This window comes from Mustela putorius, unplaced genomic scaffold, assembly GCF_011764305.1.
Source record: "Mustela putorius furo isolate JIRA1106 unplaced genomic scaffold, ASM1176430v1.1 tig00000580_pilon_pilon_pilon, whole genome shotgun sequence".
NCBI lineage: Eukaryota > Metazoa > Chordata > Mammalia > Carnivora > Mustelidae > Mustela > Mustela putorius.
The window spans coordinates 13847369-13870885 of record NW_025421423.1 but is presented as its reverse complement, the minus strand read 5'-3'; the positions used below and the strand labels follow the sequence as shown (position 1 = coordinate 13870885).

At 39.1% G+C, this 23517-nt stretch overlaps 1 protein-coding gene across 4 annotated transcripts in view; it reads left to right on the top strand.

The window, feature by feature from the left end:
- Window positions 1–23517, top strand: part of SVEP1 (sushi, von Willebrand factor type A, EGF and pentraxin domain containing 1) — a 178145-nt gene that overhangs the window by 131170 nt on the left and 23458 nt on the right. For all 4 annotated transcript variants that reach the window (XM_045081687.1, XM_045081688.1, XM_045081686.1 and 1 more), the window contains 4 exons: window positions 6662–7334; window positions 9120–11911; window positions 14090–14315; window positions 16833–16988. In XM_045081687.1, coding sequence (XP_044937622.1) covers window positions 6662–7334; window positions 9120–11911; window positions 14090–14315; window positions 16833–16988 — 3847 coding nt within the window. The remainder of the gene's footprint in view (window positions 1–6661; window positions 7335–9119; window positions 11912–14089; window positions 14316–16832; window positions 16989–23517) is intronic.

The following is a 23517-nucleotide window of genomic DNA, read 5'->3' as shown; positions in this document are numbered from 1 at the left end:
TATATCTAAACAGGATTAAATTAGGTGCCTGATTATTTTTGTCCTTTTATCCCTCATTAGTATAAAAATGACAGATGGCTCAGGTGTTAGACATTCCTTTAAAATTCTGTCATCTTCCTCTTCAGTAAGAAAGCGAGAAGCAAGTTAAGAATGACTCACATGTAATTATTCTAATACGACATATCGTAATATTTTGTTCTCCTTCATTGAGAGAGCACTGGAGAATAATCTCGGATTTTTGCAAGTCATCAATCTGTCACCTTCTGTGGGAAAATACCTGTTCAAAGCACAAAGAAAGACTGAGAGTTATTAAGCAAAATTGATTCATAGAGGTTGAATAGCAGAGCTCGAAATGCTAACATTTGGTTGGATAAGGGTTTAGGAAACCCTAGAGACTAAAATTACAATCATTGCTTTAAATTTCATTGAATATAAGTAAGTACATGAGTTATGTGTGGGCTACATCTGGTTCATTAGTGCTTTTGTTTCAAGGACTAGTGATAAAATCAACCAACTAAAACCGTCTATAGACAGATGGTGTTCTAAATTTAAGCTGAGTCATTCTTATTTTTAAGGAAATGTGCAACAATTTTTAGAGGTCCTTAAATAGCAAAAATTTTAAATTCACTTCCCTTTCTAAATAAGCATTACTCTTAATAACAAGATGGATTTCTATTTCTTTTTTTTTTTAACGATTTTATTTATTTATTTGACAGAGAGATTACAAGTAGGCAGAGAGAGAGAGGAGGAAGCAGGCTCCCTGCTGAGCAGAGAGCCCAATGCGGGACTCGATCCCAGGACCCTGAGATCATGACCTGAGCCAAAGGCAGCGGCTTAACCCACTGAGCCACACAGGCGCCCTGGATTTCTATTTCTTGAAGGAAGTTCATTTGATCAGTAAGCTCAGTATTCAAGCAGTAAATATTTTCTTTTCTTTCCAAGTATTTATTTAAATTTCAGTTAGTTAACATACAGTGTAAATTTAGTTTCAGGTGTAGAATTTAATGATTTAACCTTTACATACAACAGCAACCTGCTGCTCATCACAGATGCACTCCTTAATCCCCATCGTGTAGTCAACCCATCCCCCACCCACCTCCCCTCTAGTAACCATTAGTTTGTTCTCTATAGTTAAGGGTCTGTTTCTTGGTTTTCCTCTCTTTTTTTTTTCCCCTCCCCTGTATTCATTTGTTTTGCTTCTTAAATTCTATATGTGAGTGAAATCAGATGGCATTAGTCTTTCTCTGACTTATTTCACTTAGCATAGTACTCTAGTTCCATCTGTGTCACTGCAAATGGCAAGATTCCGTTCCTTTTAATGGCTGAGTAGTATTCCACTCTGTCTGTATGCACCACATCTTCTTTATCCATTCATCAGTTGGTAGATATTTGGGCTCTTTGAGTAATATGGCTATTGTTGACAATGGTACTATAAATATCAGGGTGAATGTTCAAATTATTGAATGTTCAAATATTCAAATTAATATTCCATTGGGTAAATACACAGTAGTCTAATTGCTGGATCATAGAGTAGTTCTATTTTTAACTTTTTGAGGAAACTCTACACTATATTCCAGAGTGGCTGCACCAGTTTGCCTTTCCACCAACAGTACAAGAGTGTTCCTTACTCTCCACGTACTCACCAATACTTGTTGTTTCTTTTGTTTTTGTTTTTGTTTTTAGCTCTTCTGACAGGTGTGAAATGATATCTCATTGTAGTTTTCATTTGTATTTCCCTGATGATGAGTGATATTGAACTTTTTTTAATGTATCTGGCCATCTACCTGTCTTCTTGGGAAAAATGTCTATTTATGTCTTCTGCCCATTTTTAATTGAATTATTTTTTGGAAGGTATTGATTCATATAAGTTCTTTACATATTCTGGATACTAACCCTTTAGTGGATATCCACTTGCAAATACCATCTCCCATTTCATAGGTTGCCTTTTAGTTTTGCTGATGTTTCCTTCACTATGCAGAATCTTTTTTTTTTATTTTGATGTAGCCCCAATAGTTTATTTTTGGTTTTGTTTCTCTTGCCCAAGGGGACCTACCTAGAAAAATGTTACTATAGCTGATGTCAAAAAGAACACTGCCTATGTTTTCTTCTAGGAATTTTATGGTTTCAGATCTCACATTTAGGTCTTTAATCCATTGTGAATTTATTTTCGTGTATCATTTAAGAAGTGGTCCAGTTTCATTCTTTTGCCTGTTGCTCTCCAGTTTTCCCAACACCCTTTGCTGAAGAAACTATTTTCCAATGTGTATTCTTTCCTGCTTCATGAAAGATTAACTGATCACATAATTATGGGTTTAAGTTTTCGGTTTTCTGTTCTGTTCCATTGACCTATGTGTCTGTTTTGGGGCCAGGACCATACTGTGTTCATGACTACAGCTTTGTAATATAACTTGATGTCTAGAATTGTGATGCCTCCAGCTTCTCATCCTTTATTTTATTAATGTGCTATATCACATTGATTGATTTGTGAATATTGAATCACCCTTGCAGCCCAGGAATAAATTCCCATTGATTGTGGTGAACAATTCTTTTAATGTACTGTTGGACTCAATTTCCTAGTATTTTATTGAGAATTTTTACATTCAGATTCATCAGGGATGTTGACCTGTGGTTCTCTTTTTTGTGGAGTCTGTCTGGTTTTGGTATCACGGTAATGCTGGGTTCATAGAATGAATTTGGAAGTTTTCCTTCTTTGCCTATGTTTTGGAATTGTAGAGAAGAACAGATATTAATTCTTCTTTAAATGTCTGGTAGAATTCACCTGTGAAGCCATCTGGTCCTGGACTTTTGTTTGTTGGGAGTTTTTGGATTACTGATTCATCTACTTGGCTGATTATCTGTCTGTTCAAGTTTTCTATTTCCTCCCATTTCAGTGTTGGTAATTTATATGTTTCTAGGAATTTACTGCTTCTTCCAGATTGTCTAATTTGTAGGCATGTAGTTTTTCATAGTATTCTCTTATAATTATTTGTATTTCTGTGGTGTTGGTTGTTATTTCTCTTCTCTCATTTGTGATTTTATTTATCTGAGTCCTTTCTCATTTCTTTTTGCTAAGTCTGGCTAGGGGGTTATCAACTTTATTGATTTTTACAAAGAACCAGCTTATGACTTCATTGATCTGCTCTACTGTTTTTTTAGTTTCTATATCATTTAGTTCTGCTCTAATCTCTATTATCCCCTTCCTTCTGATGTTTTTAGGTTTTGTTTGTTCTTTTTCTAGATCCTTTAGGTGTAAGGTTAGGTTGTTTATGTGAGATTTTTCTTGCTTCTTGAGTAGTCCTGTACTGCTAGAAACTTCCATCTTAGGACCACCACTTCTGCATCCAGCAGTTTTTGAACCAATGTGTCTTCATTTTCTTGTTTCCCTGTATTTTTTCATTTCTTCTTTTATTTTCTAGTTGACCACATTCATTGTTTGGTAGCATATTGTTTAAACTCCGTGGATTTGTGGTTTTCCCAGATTTTTTTCTTGTGATTGGCTTCCATTTTTATAGCGTGGTGGTCAGAAAAGATGCATGGTATGACATCAATCTTTCTGAATTTGTTGAGGCTTGTTTTGTGGCTTAATATGTAATCTATTCTAGAGAATGTTCCATGCGCCCTTAAAAAGAATGTGTCCTGCTGGTTTAGGATGGAATGTTCTGACTCTATCTGTTATATCCATTTGTTCCAGTGTGTCATCCAAAGCCATCATTTCCTTGTTGATTTTCTATTTAGGTGTTCTGTCCATTGGTGTAAGTGGAATGTTAAAGTCCCCTACAATTATTATTATCAATTAGCTCCTTTATGTTTGTCATTAACTGTTTTATATATTTAGATGCTTCCATGTTTACATTTGTTAGATCTTCTTATTGGATAGTCCCCCTTATAATGATATAGTGCCCTTCATCTCTTGTTACAGTCTTTGGTTTAAAATATGATTTGTCTGATATAAGTGTAGCTACTCTGGCTTTCTTTTGGCATCCATTTGCACAATAAATGACAACTGTTTCTCCATCCCTTCACTTTCAATCTATAGTTGTCTTTAGATCTGAAATGACTGTCTTATAGGCAGCATAAGATGGGTCTTGTTTTCTTATCTATTCTGACATTCTGTCTTTTGATCGGAGCATTTAATCCACCTACATTCAGAGTATTTATTGATAGATCTGTATTTAGTGCCATTTTATTACTTATTTTGTCATTGTTTCTGGAAAATTTCCCTGTTCCTTTCTTGTCTTTGTCACCTTTGGTCTTTCCTTTCCACTCAAAGGGTCCCCCTTTAATATTTCTTGCATAGGTGGTTTAGTGGTCATAAACTCCTTTAGTTTTTGTTTGTCTTGGGAACTCTTCATCTCTCCTTCTATTCTGAATAATAGGCTTTCTATCATTGGATAGAGTATTCTTGTCTGTAGAGTTTTCTCATTTTGCACATTGAATGTCATGCCACTCTTTTAAACTGGATTGTCAACTTTCTATTGAGAGATCTGCAGTTGGCCTTATAGGTCTTCCTTTGTAAGTTAGGGACTATTTCTGTCTTGCTGCTGTAGGATTTTTTCTTTATTATATATTTTGCAAATTTAATTACAATATGTCTTTATGTCGGCCTGCTTTGTTGATTTTGATGGGAGTTCTTTGTGCCTTCTGGATCTGGATGTCTGTTTCCTTTCCCAGATTAGGGAAGTTTTCAGCTATTATTTCCTCAAATTTTCTACCCTCTTTTCTCTCTCTTCTTCTTCTGGAACTCGTATGACATGAATGTAATTACATTTGATGGCATCACTGAGTTCTCTAAGTCTATTCTTATGATCCATAATTCTTTCTCTCTTTTATTCTGCTTCCTTGTTTTCCATAATTTTATCTTCTATGTCACTAATTTGTACCTCAGCTTCTTCCAGCCTTGTGTTCATTACATCCAGTCTGTTTCCAATCTCAGCTATTAAATTTTTCATTTCTGACAGATTGGTTTTTTTACCTCTTTCATCTCTGTGGTAAGGGCCTCCCTGAAGTCATCCATTCTTCTCTCGAGCCCAGTGAGTATCCTTATGATTGTTGCTTTACATTTTCCATCAGGCATATTACTTATATTTGTTTCAATTAGAAATCTGACCCATGACCTTATCTTGTTGCTTCATTTGGGATGAATTCCTCCATCTTGGCATTTTGTCTGAGTCTTTTTTTGTGTGTTAGAGAAACCTGTTACGTGTCCTGCTTTTGAGAGTAATAACTTTTTGAAGAAGTGGTCATGTCGTGTCCAGGGCCTGATGCTTCAGGGATTGTGTCTGGTGCATGCTGTGTGCCCTCTGCTACTGTGTTTGGGCTGCTCTCTCTCCTTCAGGCCACTTGTCTGCAGAGGTTCTCCTTGCCTGCAGTGGGCAGGGTTTGATCCTGTGGCAAGTTTTAAGTAGGTGTGCTCTGCTCTGCTTGTTAAATGAGACCTAATACTATTTCTTTTTTTTTTTTAAAGATTTTATTTATTTATTTGACAGAGAGAGATCACAAGTAGGCAGAGAGGCAGGCAGAGAGGCAGGCCGAGAAAGAGGAGGAAGCAGGCTCCCCGCTGAGCAGAGAGCCCGATGCGGGACTCGATCCCAGGACCCCGAGATCATGACCTGAGCCAAAGGCAGCGGCTTAACCCACTGAGCCACCAGGCGTCCCGAGACCTAATACTATTTCTACTAGAACTGAAGCCTCATAGAACTCTGGCTGGGAGACAAGGCATGGAGAGGGGTTTCTGCTGGTCTTCTGGGGAAGGGGATCTCCATGCTGGCACTGAGGCACATTGGTCCAAGAAGAGCAGTCCCAGCAGAGCACAGTTTTGGATCAGGACCTGGTGTAAGCAGGTCAGGCAGCCAGTGTTGGTGCTGTGATGTCAACAGCAAGTGTCTCTGCATTTATGCTGGCGGGGGGGGGGGGGGGAGGAGGAGGGAGGGAGAGAAAGGCGTCTGACAGCTCTTTTGTCTCTTGAGAGACAACTCTGCAAATGCCACCTCTCGCAGATGCTCTCTAAGAAGAACAAACAGTTTCCCCATGTGACCTAGGCATTCCTCAAATGGCTGTCTGCCCACTCACCCCCCACCCCACCCCAGGCTGCTTGCTTGTCTTCCCTCCAGGAGTAGGGCAGTGCCTCAGTTCTCCCTACAAGCCAAGACTACCAACATTTAAAACTTTGGTCTTCAAGCCCCATTGGTTGCAAAAATTCATGAAAATAAGCCCCTCTCATTTTCCCAGCGAATGGCTGTGGGGAAGTGTTCTCTGTCAATTCCCCTGAGCATTCCTTTTTCTCTCACCATTGAGACCAGGGCTCCCTCTCCTCCACAGCACCTACCATCCATTTCTCCCCCATACCATGTCTTGACACTTCCTTGTTGTGTACAACTCTCCCTCTAGTTGTACAGTTGTGCAGTTTGCTCTGTCTCCTCAGGTCAATTTCTTGGGTATTCAGAGTGATTTGATAATTTTCTAGTTGTGTTTGAGGGATGAGACGAGCCTGTAGAGTTCTTCTACTTATACCTCCATCTTAAGAAATATTATTTTAAAGAATAACGACTAAAAATAGTCATTGTTGCAAAGAGTAAAAAACTAAAAACAGAATTACAAAGGCACAAACACCTTTTCTCAAATATTATGCTTAGTTATTGTTCTTTTCCTCCCATTCTCATAGCTATACCCTAGCTGGTCCTGACACCATTGAATGCCTGGCCAATGGCAAGTGGAATGGAAGTAACCAGCAGTGTCTGGCTGTCTCCTGCGATGAGCCCCCCAATGTGGAACACGCCTCTCCAGAGACTGCCCATCGGTTATTTGGAGACATTGCCTTCTACTATTGCTCAGATGGTTACAGTCTGGCAGACAATTCCCAGCTCCTTTGCAATGCCCAGGGCAAGTGGGTTCCCCCCGAAGGTCAGGCCATGCCCCGTTGTATAGCTCATTTCTGTGAAAAGCCCCCATCTGTTTCTTATAGCATCTTAGAATCTGTGAGCAAAGCAAAATTTGCAGCAGGATCCGTTGTGAGCTTTAAATGCACAGAAGGTTTTGTACTGAATACCTCGGCCAAGATTGAGTGTTTGAGAGGTGGGCAGTGGAACCCTTCCCCCATGTCCATCCAGTGCATCCCTGTGCGGTGTGGAGAGCCTCCAAGCATCATGAATGGCTATGCAAGTGGATCAAACTACAGTTTTGGGGCCATGGTGGCTTATAGCTGCAACAAGGGGTTCTACATTAAAGGGGAGAAGAAGAGCACCTGCGAGGCCACAGGACAGTGGAGTAGCCCCACACCCACATGCCACCCTGTGGCTTGCAATGAACCACCCAAGGTTGAGAATGGCTTTCTAGAGGTAAGAGACTAATGAGTGAGTGGTCCATGGCTTTCATCACTGACTGCTGGCCTCCTGTGGCTAACCTGGGATTAGAGACAGGACACTGGACAGATTAACTGTTGAAAAACAGAAGTGGCTGGACCTATAGGTAGTGAATATTTGAGGGAAGTTGATAGAAATTAGTGATCCTTTTAATATAGAGCTTTGTACCTTCTGCTAACATATAGAAGTGCTATTTGAAGTGCTTTGTAGCAATCCTTAGCCCTAACTATGAAGGTAGAATAAACCAATTTTAATACAATATTATTTTCCTTTATAGAAGAAATTATTCCAAGATGAATGTATATTTTATAGAAATCAAGGTCTCCTGGAACTTAGAGAAATCTGGTATCATTTCTGATTTTTAGACCAAAGATGGGGTGAATCATCTGTTCACTATAATGCAGTTATTACAATTTTCTTTCAGCGGACTTAAAGGTAGTTTCATCAGGACATAAAGAGTTCTCTCAGATGCACTCCTGTTCTCCTTGCACATTAATATGTGCCTAGTCTATTTCCCCAAATCAAGGACTATTTTATTTATTTTTTAAAGATTTTATTTATTTATTTTGACAGATCACAAGTAGGCAGAGAGGCAGGCAGAGAGAGAGAGGGAAGCAGGCTCCCCGCTAAGCAGAGAGCCTGATGTGGGCCTCAATCCCAGGACCCTGAGATCATGACCTGAGCCAAAGGCAGAGGCTTTAACCCACTGAGCCACACAGGTACCCCACAAGGGCTATTTTAAAGAGACAATATTCTAATTAAATATTATGTAAAAACCCACACATATGTCATACCTTTTCTCCTTTATATTCTAAATGATAGTAAATACCTTCTGTTTAACACCTCTGCTCTGAGGTACCAGATCCACTGGAAGAGGGTATATGTAGATGAGGAGGCTTTCTTCATTTGTTCATTTAGCAAATATCTCTGGAGCTCCTACTAGGTGCCAGGTAAGCACTGGAGAGCTGTTATTTAACAACACAGATTAGGTCTATGATGGCATGGTGCTTCCATGTGTGTACCCAAGAAAGAAATTTAAAAAAAAATTATGTCCACTAGAATAAGAAGTTCACTATATAGCATACAAGCTAGACTTCACCGTGATATTCCTTTTAAAATTTTCATGACTAATTCATGTGTGGTACTACCTAAAAATGACCTGTTATTAGTCCCTTATATATTTAAATATTGAGTTCATGAAGATTAACTTTTTGTTTAAAATATAAGATACTGCTTTTCAATTCCCCATCTTTAGAGCAGCAGTTTTTAAGAGTATGTTAAGAATGAACACAAAACTTTGTACTCTTTGGAATATATCCATGAAAATATTTTATATGCTTTTTTTGACAATATTAACAAGTAAATGTAGGTCGTATGTGTATACTTCTTTCTCTGTAGTTAAAGCAACAGAACTACAGCATTGCTATCGTGAGCAAGATTTTTTTGAATTTACTAAGTAATTTATAATTTTTAGTAGTAGTCTACCAAATCATCAATTTAACTATTGATTTTTTACTTATGACAGTTCAGCCCCATGGTAAACATTTCTGCAATAAGGGTTACCAAATTTGACCTGCCCTTTTCACTTACTAACATAGAACAGGCCTAATGAGAGAAGCAGTAAGTCCTTATTTGCTTATGTCTTAACTGATTCGTCTTAACATAGGCACTTCAGTATATATTTCTTTATTATTGTTCAATGTCTTTAGTTAATTATTCATTATACATATAAGACTTAATTGTTTTCTCCCTATTATACAGCATACAACTGGCAGGATCTTTGAGAGTGAAGCGAGATATCGGTGTAATCCAGGCTATAAGTCCGTTGGAAGTCCCATATTTGTCTGCCAAGCCAATCGCCACTGGCACAGTGAATCCCCTCTGTCATGCATCCCTCTCAACTGTGGGAAACCTCCCCCGATCCAGAATGGCTACATGAAAGGAGAAAATTTTGAAGTAGGATCCAAGGTTCAGTTTTTCTGTAATGAAGGTTATGAGCTTATCGGTGATAATTCTTGGACATGCCAGAAATCTGGCAAATGGAATAAGAAGCCAAACCAGAAGTGTGTGCCTGCCAAGTGCCCAGAGCCTCCCCTCTTGGAAAACCAGCTCGTCCTGAAGGAGTCAGCTACGGAAGTAGGAGTGGTGATATTTTCTTGTAAAGAAGGACATGCCCTTCAGGGCCCCTCCGTCCTGAAATGCCTGCCATCACAGCGATGGAATGATTCTTTCCCTGTTTGTAAGATGGTTCTTTGCCTCCCACCTCCCCTCATTTCCTTTGGGGTCCCCGCTCCTTCGTCTGCTCTTCATTTTGGAAGTACTGTCAAGTATTCTTGCGTGGATGGGTTTTTCCTGAGAGGGGATCCCACCACCTCCTGCCAAGCTGATGGTACCTGGAGCTCTCCACTGCCAGAATGTATCCCTGTGGAATGTCCTCACCCTGAGGAAATTCTCAATGGCATCATCGATGTACAAGGTCTTGCCTATCTCAGCACAGCTCTCTATACCTGCAAGCCCGGCTTTGAGTTGTTGGGAAATACTACCATCCTTTGTGGAGAAAATGGTCACTGGCTTGGGGGGAAACCCACCTGCAAACCCATTGAGTGCCCAATGCCCAAGGAGATTTCAAATGGCAAATTCTCTTACACAAACCTACACTACGGGCAAACTATTACATACTCCTGTGACCGAGGCTTCAGGCTAGAAGGTCCCAAATCCTTGACTTGTTTAGAGACAGGTGATTGGGATATGGGTGTCCCGTCATGCAGTGCCATCCACTGTAATCCCCCACAACCCATCGAAAATGGATTTGTAGAAGGCGCAGATTACAGCTATGGGGCCATGATCATCTACAGCTGCTTACCTGGGTTCCAGGTAGCTGGCCATGCCATGCAGACCTGTGAAGAGTCAGGATGGTCAAGCTTCATACCAACATGTGTACCCATAGACTGTGGTCTCCCGCCTCATATTGATTTTGGAGAATGTACTAAGGTCAAAGATGGTCAGGAATCTTTTGTAGAAGAAGAAGATATGATGGAAGTTCCGTATGTGACTCCTCAACCTCCTTACCATCTGACAGCAGGTGCTAAAGCCGGAGAAAGCACCAAAGGATCTCCTACTCCACATTCTGCAAGCTTTCTATATGGCACCATTGTTTCATATACCTGTAATCCAGGATATGAACTTCTAGGGAGCCCTATGCTGATATGCCAGGAAGATGGCACTTGGAATGGCAGTGCTCCATCCTGCATTTCCATTGAATGTGACTTGCCCATTGCTCCTGAAAATGGCTTTTTGCATTTTGCAGAGACGACCATGGGCAATGCTGTACAGTATAGCTGCAAGCCAGGACACATTCTGCTGGGCTCCAACATGAGGTTTTGTCTACAGAATAAAGAATGGAGTGGTGCTTCCCCAAGGTGTGAGGCCATTTCGTGCAAAGCACCAAATCCCATTATGAATGGCTCCATCAGAGGAAGCAACTACACATACCTGAGTGTGTTACACTATGAGTGTGATCCTGGGTATGTGTTGAATGGCTCTGAGAGGAGAACATGCCAACAAAATAAAAATTGGGATGAGAATGAGCCAGCGTGCGTTCCTGTGGACTGTGGGTCACCGCCAGTCTCAGCCAATGGCCAGGTGAAAGGAAATGAACATACATTCCAAAAAGAGGTTGAGTATACTTGCAGTGTAGGGTTCTTACTTGAGGGAGCCAGGAGTCGTGTTTGTCTTGCCAATGGAAGTTGGAGTGGAACCACTCCCATCTGTGTGCCTGTCAGATGTGCCACCCCACCACAGGTGGCAAATGGAGTGATGGATGGCCTGGACTATAGTTTTGGAAAGGAAGTGGCGTTCCACTGCCACGATGGCTACATGTTGCACGGTGCTCCAAAACTCACCTGTCAGTCCAGTGGCAACTGGGACGCAGAGTTCCCTCTCTGTAAACCAGGCAACTGTGGCCCTCCTGAAGATTCTTCCCATGGCTTTTCTAATGGCTTCTCCTTTTATCACGGGGGACATATACAGTATCAGTGCTTTCCTGGTTATAAGCTCCATGGGAGTCCTTCAAGAAGGTGTCTCTCCAATGGCTCCTGGAGTGGCAGCCCGCCTTCCTGCCTGCCTTGCAGTTGTTCCACGCCGGTGATTCAGAACGGAGCTGTCAATGGGACAGATTTTGGCTGCGGAAGGGCAGTCCAGATTCAGTGCTTCAAAGGCTTCAAGCTTCATGGAATTTCTGAAATCAGCTGTGAAGCCAACGGCCAGTGGAGCTCTGGCTTCCCGTATTGTGAGCACACTTCCTGTGGTTCTCTCCCAGCCATTCCAAATGCATTCACCAGTGAGAGCGTCTCTTCGGAGGAAAATGTGGTAACTTACAACTGCAGATCTGGGTACGTCATACAAGGCAGTTCGGAGCTGGTTTGCACAGAGAAAGGGACATGGAGCCAGCCTTATCCAGTCTGTGTGCCCTTGTCCTGTGGACCCCCGCCATCTGTCGCCAATGCAGTGGCCACTGGAGAGGCACACACTTTTGAAAGTAAAGTGAAACTCAGGTAAGTCCATGGCTCTAGAGTCTTCAAAGGGTGCAGACAGGAGGATTGTAAAATAAAAAGCGCTAGGTCAAAAATTAAGATAATTGGGAAAATACCATCTCTGGTCTGCTCTCCAAAAACTGAAGCTTTTCACACTTGGCCTTATTCTATTCATAATTGTTTAGAAATCCATTGGCTACATTTTCAGCTTATAGTCCCTCATATAATTGTCATGAATATCATATTCTGCTGACCTTCATGAAAGAGTGAGATTCTCCAGCGGGCTTTTGTATCTCTTAAGGCACCAGGCTCGTTTTTCTTCTAAACATCGTGCTGATAAGTTTATGATATCACTCTGTGGTTATATTCATACAAGCAAATATTGGGGAAGTAAGGCAAAAGCTGAATGATTCAGGTCAAAAAGCAGATACCTTCATTGAACTGCATATATAGGAAGATTTTTTTAAAGGTTTTATTTACCCCTGGGTATAAAAATATATGTTTATAAAAAATAAAAAATTAATAAAAAAAAGGTTTTATGTATTATTTATTTGACAGACAGAGATCACAAGTAGGAAGAGAGGCAGGCGGGGTCGGAGGGGGGGCGGGCAGGGAAGCAGCTTCCCTGCTAAGCAGAGAGCCCAGGACCCAAGACCCTGAGATCATGATCTAAGCTGAAGGCAGAGGCTTTAACCAAACCACTGAGCCACCCCAGCCCTCCTATATAGGAAGATAAATTAAGTAGACTTCCAACCTATGCTATTTGAACAAACTGAACTATTTAATGCACAAATAGTGATTTGTTTTTTGCTGTAATGTTATCTATAATGTGTTATTAAAAAGAACTAAGAGAATATGGAATTAATTTGCAATTAAATTTTTATTGGAATAAATGCCCATAAGATAGCTCAACCCTCTAAATCAATTTAGATTTTTTTCACGTCTGTGAAGGAGTTATCCTTTACATATTGGATTCTAAGATTTTAATAATTCAGTCACTCTTCTTAAACATGTCTATTGTGGACATTTTAGCCCTACCTTTTTTCTCTCCTAATTGCAGTAAGGAGGAGACCCAAGGGAGTATCATCAATGGTAAGAAAGCTGACGAGTAGTTGATCATGCACAGAGGAGAAAAACAACAATTATCGCTCGTTTTTGAAACACATTTTCAATTGTGTCTTCAGATGTTGATGTGTGAGATACCTTGAGAAATCACAGTATCACCTGCTTCTCAAGAACTCCCCCCATTTATTATGCCTTGTCATGTGTTGATTATGTTTCAGATCTTTACGTGTAGTAAACAGATTACAAGTTTGCAAAACCTGTGACTCCTGTTTAACCTGGTGATTTGTGAAATTACAAAAAAAAATCCACCTAATAAATGTTAATTAGCTAAATGGTTTAATTTAAAAGGCAGTGTAGCATAGTAGCGAAAGCATGGATTTGAGAACCAGAGTCCCTAGGCCAGAATCTCAGCTCTGTCACTTCCTGGGGGAGTTTAGTGTCTCTGATGTCAGTTTCACCATCTGCCAAATGGGAGTGAAGATAATCATACCTACTCACAGGGTTGTCATGAGAATTAAATGGATTAATATTTGTAGGGCACTTAGAACAGTGACTAGAATTTAATAAGTGCTATGTAAACATTTGCTGAATAAATAAATCCAAATTTTATAAATCATAAGGTACTGTGGAGCCAGGCTGATTGGAGTTTGAACACCAGTACTGTTGTTACATAATAATATCAACTACTCAGGATTTAAAGAAATACCCTATGTAAAGGACTTAGACCAGTGCTTGGCACAAAGTAGATTCTCAGTAAATATTACTTATGTTTTATTCTTAACTAGTATCTGAGTCTGTGTTGCGATATGTCTAGAATGTTTTGAACTGTTAGGTCTTTTCAGAATAAAAGTGAATTCAATGTTGAAATTGTCCACAACAAGGGTAAATAACATGAGCAACATTTAAATCAACTTTAGGCTTGGCTCATCCTTAATGTGGACAGCAAAGGACTGATCAGCTTGTCATTGTTCTGTCGGTCTTTTAGCAAGGCAATCCCATTCCCTTGACATTCAAATCAGTTTCAATGCATCACATAAAATGTCTACTGAGCTTTGTAACAGCATCTTAAACCCAAGAAGTCACCAACAGCATTGTACTCTCTTTAAGGTGCTTATTTTGCTTTTTCCATTGCAGATGTCTGGAAGGGTATGTGATGGATACGGATGTAGACACATTCACCTGTCAGAAAGATGGTCATTGGTTTCCTGAGAAAATCTCCTGCAGCCCTAAAAAATGCCCTCTTCCAGCAAATATAACATATATACGTGTTCATGGGGATGATTTCAGTGTGAATAAGCAAATTTCTGTGTCATGTGCAGAAGGGTATATCTATGAGGGAGTTAACATATCAACGTGTCAGGTAAGATTCTCTGTCCTAGAACCTGTACCTGTACCTCATTTATATATATTAAATGTGTGTGTTTGTCAACAGCAGTATCTTGCTATTCTGAAAAGGAAAAAAAAAAGTCAAGTTTCCAGCTGTGTCAAGAATTTGAGGAGCTTTGTGGTAGAAATATTTTAAAACATATCTTTCTTTTCAATAGCTCCATTTTTAAACTATGAAAATGCCAGGAGTAGGTGAAAAGTGCCAAAGTGAAATAAAATGTTAAGATATCTATAACAAAATATTCATGGAAAATTAACCACAAGTCTACACATAAATGTGGTAAAGAGTGTCCTTGTGTGGGAGATGAGGCCTGACTGATACCAACTGTTTGCAGTTTTAGTAGAAAAACCAGAGGTTACAGAAACAGACAGCAACTTAGAGCCAAATCCTATCTCCACTACCTACTACTTGTGTGACTTTAAGAAAGTCACTTAAAATGTCTGAGCTTCAGTTTCCTTACTTGAAAAAAAGGTGTCTAGTAATATGTGTCTTGTATGGTCAGAATGAGAAACTAGGGAGTGAACGGGGGAAATGCCTAGACCAGCACCACAGAGAGCAGCTACCCCTAGCTCATCCCCTTCTCATAGCTTCTGTAAGATAAACCAGAGAAAGAAAAATAAAATGAGTTATTAGTATGTTCTTCCATTGCTAGAGTTGGGGGAGTTGATGTGTGAGATAGTTGATGTGGCAAAGAAAGGACTTTGCCTTCAACATTCCTTTGAACTCCAGCTCAGATATTAACAGGTTCTCTGATCACCTGTTCCCCCCACCCCCTTTATTTGTAAATCTGTAATTGGAAGGATTAAATTATTGAATGTTTGTAAAGCATCTAGTGCATGACTGACATTTAGTAGGGATTCAAGAACTATTTCAAAGTCTTCCCAGTTTTCCATTTATAAATCATGCATACTCAATGATTCATTGCTACCAAACCTAAAAAGAGGAACATCACAAGAAGCAGCTCAGATGACTGTCAGAGTTACCACACTCTCAAAATTGGTATCTTTCCAGATGGCCCCTTTTAGATTTAGCACTGAAGCAGTCTTAGGGGCAACTTTTTCACAGACCCTGAGCTGTCTGAAATAAGCTTACAAGAAGTTTGTCCCACCATGCTTAGGGAATTAATTCAGTGCTTTCCCAGAGTTTTTCCAGGTTGGGTATGTGGATAACTGGGTGCTTCTCCATGTGCCCTGTAGGACCCTGATGTATTGGTGACTATGTTTTGGGGGGGGGTGTTGTTTTTGGAGTCAGTAATTTATTTTTGACAACCCTTATTACTTTCTCCACGTAAGGTATGACCCCTCACCCTCACACAACTGAGTCTTGGGTTGATTTTGGTCTGAAAGGTAGACTAGACCCTTTCTAAGTGTTTAAATGTAGAAATTGTCCATAACTATGTTCAGTGCCTAGAAATATTTTATTTTGATACAACAAATTGATTCTGTACTTCATAGAACAAATAAATGGATGAGAAGATCAATGTGAATTTTGAAGAATGAAGGAGATCCAGCCCTTCCCAAGATTAAGACATATTACAGAATTACAAATGTCCTATCAGTGTGATGTGTAGATTCAGCAGAGAGGAAATTGAGTGGAATGGAAGAAATAAACCAAAAGTACATCCTGATAAAGGAATCATCACAGTCCATGGAGAAAGAAATCATTAGTAAACAAATTATTCTAATATAGTGAACTAACCATTATAGGGAAATACTAAAATGTGTCAAAACAGATCCCAGATATATCAAAGAAACCAATACTACATAGTTCTTAAAAGTGAATAGTAATGCCCAGAATAATTTATGCAGAAAGATATGTATATTGAAGCATTATTCACAGAATTGAAAAATTAGATATAACCTCAATTTCTGACATTAGGGAAGTGCTTAGTGATGAGACAGACACATATGTAAAATTAATTCTGCCTCATATGTGGAGTAATTGTTCTGTTTTAGACTGTTATCCAGCTCATGCAGTATTTTCTCAAAGAAAACAAAAATATATAATAACAAGAGAATAATAGTCTCCAAGGGAAACATCTGGGTATGCCTCACTTTCACCCAAATAGAAAGATACTGAAAAATGTTAACTCTGACTGTGGTGGGTTTGGGAGGAGGGGAGTGAAGTGAAATGTAAGGATGCGTTGGTGTCAGTCTTGGAATATTTGTGTCAACTTTCCAGTCCTCCTTCATCGTAATGAAAACATACTTTTTGGTGTTCCTGATTTTTAAAGGATTCTATTAGGAAGAAAATGCTTATTTTATGTTTCTGAGAAATGTCTAAGATTGTTCAGCAGTAACTAGGAAGGCCATCTAATATTTAATGTGTGCTTTTAAGGCCACAGATAATACTCAGGAGAAGTAGAACCAAATTCTAGGTTCTTTGGACCATCATATTGGGGATTATTCTTCTATGCCAATATTTACAAGTTTCTTCATTCATATGTATTAACTCCTAAATGTAACTTCTCATCTGTCATTTGTTATTTAGCTTGATGGCACCTGGAAGCCACAGTTTTCTGATGAATCCTGCAGCCCAGTCTCTTGTGGGAAACCTAAAAGTCCAGAACATGGGTTTGTGTTTGGCAGTAAATACAGCTTTGGAAGCACAATTATTTATCAGTGTGAACCTGGCTATGAATTAGAGGTAAGTGAATACATTGGTTAACTAGAATTAATTTGTTTTTCCAATATACTTGGGAACATTTTTAGTATTAACACCAACTTGTTTCACTGATTTTGGTCTTAAAAGACTTTTTATACTTTGTTACCATATTTCCTAACACTTTCCAAGAAATATTTTAAGTGACTTACAATTTTAAAAAACAAAACAAGTCTCTACATCTGTATCTTTGGGGTAAATACCCAGTAGTGCAATTGCAAGGTTATAGGGCAGCTTTATTTTAATTTTTTGAGGACTCTCCCAAGATACAGATCTAGTAAAAAGAAGGGCCATATGTACCCCAATGGTCACAGCAGCAATGGTCACAATCACCAAACTGTGGAACGAGCCAAGATGCCCTTCAACAAACAAGTGGATAAAGAAGACATGGTCCGTACATACAATGGAATATTACACAGCCATCAGAAAGAACGAATACCCAACTTTCATATCAACATGGATGGGACTGGAGATTTTGCTGAGTGAAATAAGTCAAGCAGAGAAAGTCAATTATCCTATGGTTTCACTTCCTTATGGAGTATAAGGAATAACATGGAGGACATTAAGAGAAGGAAAGGAAAAGGGAATTGGGGGAAATCAGAGTGGGAGATGAAGCACGACAGACTGTGGACTCTGAGAAGCAAACTGAAGGTTTTGGAAGGGAGAGGGGTGGGGGGTTGGGTGAGCCTGGTGGTGGGTATTAAGGTAGGCACCAATTGCGTGGAGCACTGGGTGTGGTACATAAACAATGAATCTTGGGACACGGGAAAAATAAAATTTTAAAAAAAAGTTTCAAATTCAAAAAATCAAGGCCATGAGGAAGAAGAGGAAGCTGGAATACCAGCCACAAGGCTGATACTGTTACTTTAGTTGGCCATTTAAACCTATGTTTTGACCTCCTGTTAATCCTACTGTGTAACAGGGCAGTCCATCTGTCACTGTGGGGAGGTGACCATAGGGATTCAGGTATGCAAACTAAGACTTCCTCAAACTGCGTTTAAATACCTTGGAGGGTTCTTGGTTGAAAAGCCAGGTTGCTGTATGCCAAGTGTGGCCTGAAAATCCTCAGAGCAGTTCTGACCAAATACCAAGTTATGTCTCAAGACCACTCCTGGTTTGTAATATTAAAACCCCGTCAACAAAACCTGTCTCCCTATTTACATTGGTGGGAACGCTACAGTTAATTTTTTTTTTTTTTAGTTTTTGTTGTTGTTTTTTATTTTTTATTTTATTTTTTTAAATTTATTTGTTTGACACAGAGAGATCACAAGTAGGCAGAGAGGCAGAGAGGAAGGAGGAGGCTCCCCACTGAGCAGAGAGCCTCATGCGGGGCTCGATCCCAGGACCCTGAGATCATGACCTGAGCTGAAGGCAGAGGTTTTAATCCACTGAGCCACCCAGGTGTCCCTGTTGTTGTTTTTTAATCACCCAATGATCATCATGATGAGTACCCCCCCCTTAACCCCCCTCACCTATTTAACCCATCCCTCCACCCATCTCCCCTCTGGTAAACATCAGTTTGTTATCTATAGTTAAGAGTCTCTTTCTTGGTTAGTTTCTCTCTCTCTCTCTCTCTCTCTCTCTCTCTCTCGATCTGTTTTCCCCTTTGTTCATTTGTTTCTTAAATTCCACATATGAGTAAAATCATATGGTATGTGTCTTTCTGTGACTGACTTATTTCACTTAGCACCCATGTCATTGCAAATGGCAGGATTTCATTCTTTTTTATGGCTGAATAATACTCCATTGTAATATACAACACATCTTTATCCATTCATCAATTAATAGATACTTGGGCTACCTCCATGTCTTAGCTATTGTAAATAATACTACAATAAATGTAGGGATGCATATACCCCTTTGAATTAGTGTTCTTTGCTCTTAGGGTAAATACCCAGTAGTGTGATTGCTGGATAGTAGGGTGGTTCTACTTTCAACTTTTTGAGGAACCTCCATAACGTTTTCTAGAGTGGCTGCACCAGTTTGCCTTTCCACCAACAGTGCAAGAGGGTTCCTTATTCTCCACATACTCACCCATGCTTGTTGTTTCTTGTGTTTTTTATTTTAGCTATTCTGGCAGGTGTGAGATGATATTTCCTTGTGGTTTTGATTTGTAATTTCCTGGTGATGAATGATATTGAACATCTTTTCATGTGTCTGTTGTCCATCTGTATGTCTTCGATGGATAAATACCTGTTCATGTCTTCTGCCCATTTTTAATTGAATTATTTGTTTTTTGGGTGTTGAGTTCTTTATATATTTTGGATACTAACCCTTTATTAGATACGTCATTTGCAAATATCTTCTCCCATTCCATAGGGTGTCTTTTAGTTTTGTTGATTGTTTCGTTCACTGTACAAGAGCTTTTTTAAAAAAGATTTTTATTTTTAACTAATCTCTACATCCCAACATTTTTCATAATATCCTAATTATATTTCTGTGTTGTTTGTAACTTCTCTCATTTATTATTTTATTTATTTCAATCCTTTCTCTTTTCTTTTTTGATAAGTCTGGTTAGGGTTTTTTTTTTTTCTTATATAAATATTGCTACTCTGGCTTTCTTTTGATATGCAGGTGCATGAGAGATGTTTCTCCATCTCCTTACTTTCAATCTGCAGGTGTCTTTAGGTCTAAAATGAGTCTCTTGTTGGCAGTATATAGATGGGTCTTGGTTTTTTATCCATTCTGTCACCCTATGTCTTTTGATTGGAGCTTTTAGTCCATTTACTTTCAAAATAATCATTATAGATATGTATTTATTGCCATTTTATTACTTGTTTTGTGGTTGTTTCTGAAGTTTTTCTCTGATCCTTTCTTATCTAATACTCTCTTTCATGTTTTGCTGATTTTCTTTAGCAATACATTTGGATTTCTTTCTCTTCATTCTTTGCATATTTATTAGTAGTTTTTGATTTGTGGTTACCATTAGGTTTGTATATAACATCTTCTGCATATTGCAGTCTAAATTAAGTTGATAGATATCTAAGTTTGAACCCATTCTTTCCTCCTCACCTCCTCATATTTTAGGTATATGGTGTCATATTTTACATCCTTTTATTTTGTGAGTTACTTGATTGATTTTTCACAAAAATATTCATTTTTATTGCTTTGTGTTTCCTACATTCATTATGTCATTTTTGGTCTATCCTTTCCACTGAAAGAGTTCCCTTTTATATTTCTTGCAAGGCTGGTTTAATGGCCATGAAATCCTTTAGTTTTTGTTTGCCTGGGAAACTCTTTATCTCTCCTACTATTCTGAATGATAGCCTTACTGGATAGAGGGTTCTCAGCTGTAGATTTTTCTCCTCAGCACTTTGAATATATCTTTCAGTTCCCTGCTGGCTTGGAAAGTTTCTATTGAAAAAAATCCACTGTTAGTCATATAGGGTTTCCTTTGTATGGAACTGTCTTCTTTTGTCTTGCTGCTTTTAATATTTTTCTTTCTCACTGTATTTGCCATTTTAGTCACAATGTGTCTTGGTGTATATCTGCTTTTGTTGATTTTGTTGGGGGTTCTCTGTACCTCCTAGATCTGGGTATCTGTTTCTGTCTCCAGATTTAGGAAAGTTCTCAGCTATTATTTCTTCAAATAAATACTCTACCACCTATTCTCTCTCTTCTTCTGGGATTCCAGTAATATAAATGTTATTATGTTTGATGTAGTCACTGAGTTCCCTAAATCTGTTCTCATTTTGCATAATTCTTTTTTCTATTGTTCAGCTTGATTACTTTCCATTACTCTGTCTTCTGTGTCATTATTTCTTTCCTCTGCTTCTTCCAGTGTGCTGTTACTTCTATTAAGCATTTTGTTCATTTTGTTTATTGAGCACTTTATCTCTGCTATGTTATTCCTTATCTCTTTGTTAATGGTCTCACTGATGTCATCCATTCTTTTGTCAAGTCTAGTGAGTATCCTTATGATCATTGCTTTAAATTGTCCATCAGGCATGTAACTTATATCTGTTTTGCTTAGATCTTTGGATGTGACCTTGTCCGTACTTTCATTTAGGACAAAATCCTCTATCTTCTCATTTTGTCTAACTCTCTGTGCCCGTTTCCCTGTGTTAAGAATGCTATGTCTCTTGAGGGTAATGGCTTTATGAAGAAGAGGTCCTGTAGTGCACTGCAGTGTAGTGTCCCTTGTTCCCCAGGGCCTGGTACTTCTGAGTGTGTCTCCAGTGTGTCTTGTGTGTGCTCTGCTTTTGTGTCCCAGCTGCTTTTTCCTTCAGGCCAGTGGTCTGCAGAGGTTCTCTCTGCCAGTTGTGGGCAGTGTTTGTCCCTGGCCTAAATGTGGTACATTTTAACTAGGTCTGCTCTGGTCCATTTGTGAAATGAGACCTGTCACCACCACCACCAGAACTGAGCCCTTGCAAAACTCCCAGGTCAGGAGTACAGTGCTGGCAGGTTTTTAGGCTGGTCTTCTGGAGTAGGGGGCCCATTTTCCTGCGACTGAAGCAAGTATGACTGGAAAGGGGGGTTGTTCTGGAGTGTGAGATGGCAGGGTTGGTGTAAGTAAGTTAGGTAGTAAGTGTTGGCACTGTGGTGGTTCCTACAGGTAGCCCTGTGCTTCTGCTTAGGAGTGGGGGAGGGAAATGGTGCCTGCCAATTCCATTGTTCCCAGAAGGGGCTCTCCGTGAATGCTGTGTCTCTGAGACATACTCTGGGATGAGCAACTAACCTCCCCACTGTGTGTCCCAGGCATTCTTCAGATCACTGTGTCTATGCTGTCTGTCATTCTGGAGATGTTTGCCTGTCTTCTCTCCAAGAACACCTCAATGTCCTCCAAGCTCTTCCAGATCTTTAAAATTCTAGGCTTTAAGCCTGCCAGAACTCATGAAATTCAAGCCCTTTTGCTTTCCAAGCCAATTGCTGTGGGGATTCATCCATGTGCTCCCCTGTGTGCTGGTCTGTCTCTTACCCTTCTCTGCTGTTGCAGCTCCCTCCCCACTGCAGTGGCCTGATCTTATTCTCTCCCCAAACACATCTCTGCACTTCCTGCCTTCTTTGTTGTGGCCTCTTATCTATCTTTAGTTGTGGAATTTGTTCTGCCAGTGTTCCAAGTTGATTTGGGGAGTATTTAGTATGATTTGATATTTACCTAGTTGTATTTGTGGGATGAGGCAAGTCTAGGGCCCCCCTACTCCACAGCCATCCCCCCTCCTATCTGGAATCAGTTTTGCTGAAGCATAAATCATATCATCAAACTTCAAATTTATGAGGCTTGCTTATATTTCCTAACATTGTCATCTGAGTTTTCAGGAAACTTACTGTTTTTATTGTTGTGGTATTTAAGTGTGGGTTTTGCAGAAGTATTCATTGTATTATTTGTTAAATTTGTATAGTACAGTCCACTATTTTTTGACCATGCATTCAGAGAATTGTCATAAGATAGATCCACGAAAGCTGGAACTAGACTTATGTAGATCTTATTTTATTTCTCCAGAAGATTTAAAAAAAAAATGTATGATCATGTAATGGTTGATTGCAGTTGGAGTTTCTGTTTTTAAATTTTATTTTTTCATGTGAGAGTACTAATCTTACAATTTGTTAAGAAGTAAAGTGGTATAAAATTTAAACTTATGAATTTAAATTTAATATTTAATAAGTAGATGGGTCATTAAATTTGAGGAAGTAGATAACTTACCTTAAAAGTTTGGGGGAATATCCTAGTGTTAACTACAAAATTTAGAGAAGTACTATAGAATAGTTCTCATTCTAAGCTGTTAGAATCATCTTAGAAACTTCTAAAAAATATTAATGTTTAGTTACTTGCAGAAACAACCAGTGCCAGGTGTGGGAGATGAAATGTAAAAGATTAACCTAGAAAAGTTTGTCATGTGAGATATTAGGGAATCTCAAAGGCTATGTATTAAAAAGACTTGAAGGCCAACTGGGTGAGGTTCCCACAGGCCAAAATGAGATCATTTGGGCTTCAGAAAGGCAATAACTTTAATGGACTAAGCCCATCAAATCTGTCATGAACAATAGTAGACTCATAAAGACACAAGAAAATTAGTTGGTAACTATTAGAGGACGCTCATGACCAAATTCATGATTTTGAAAACAGACAATGAAAGGGGAAGAATTGTCTTTTCCATGCTAACTGAATGATAAGAAAACCAATAGTAAATGAACAGAAGTTTCCTTTATAGAAGTATTTCAGTCAATAAGTGATAGAACTTAAATCTCAGAGTTTGCAACTCTTATGGTCTAGTGGATTTAGGCCATCATCATTGTGGCTACTAGTGTTAGAAAAAAAATAGAGGCAACCAGAGATTATGTGCCTCTGGGTGGAAGAACACATTGTATGAAAAAGTCTTGTCAAAAAGAAGAAAAAGTGGTAAGACATACCATCATGAGGCAATCAGCAAAATTCTGTCTGTAGAAATAGTTACAGAACAAGTGACACAGTTTTCCAGCTTCTGAAACAAAGAAGTTGACAGGGTAAGAGGTGAAGAAATAGAAGGAATCTATATTTTAAAAAGGTACATAAACCATGTAGACCTTATTTTGG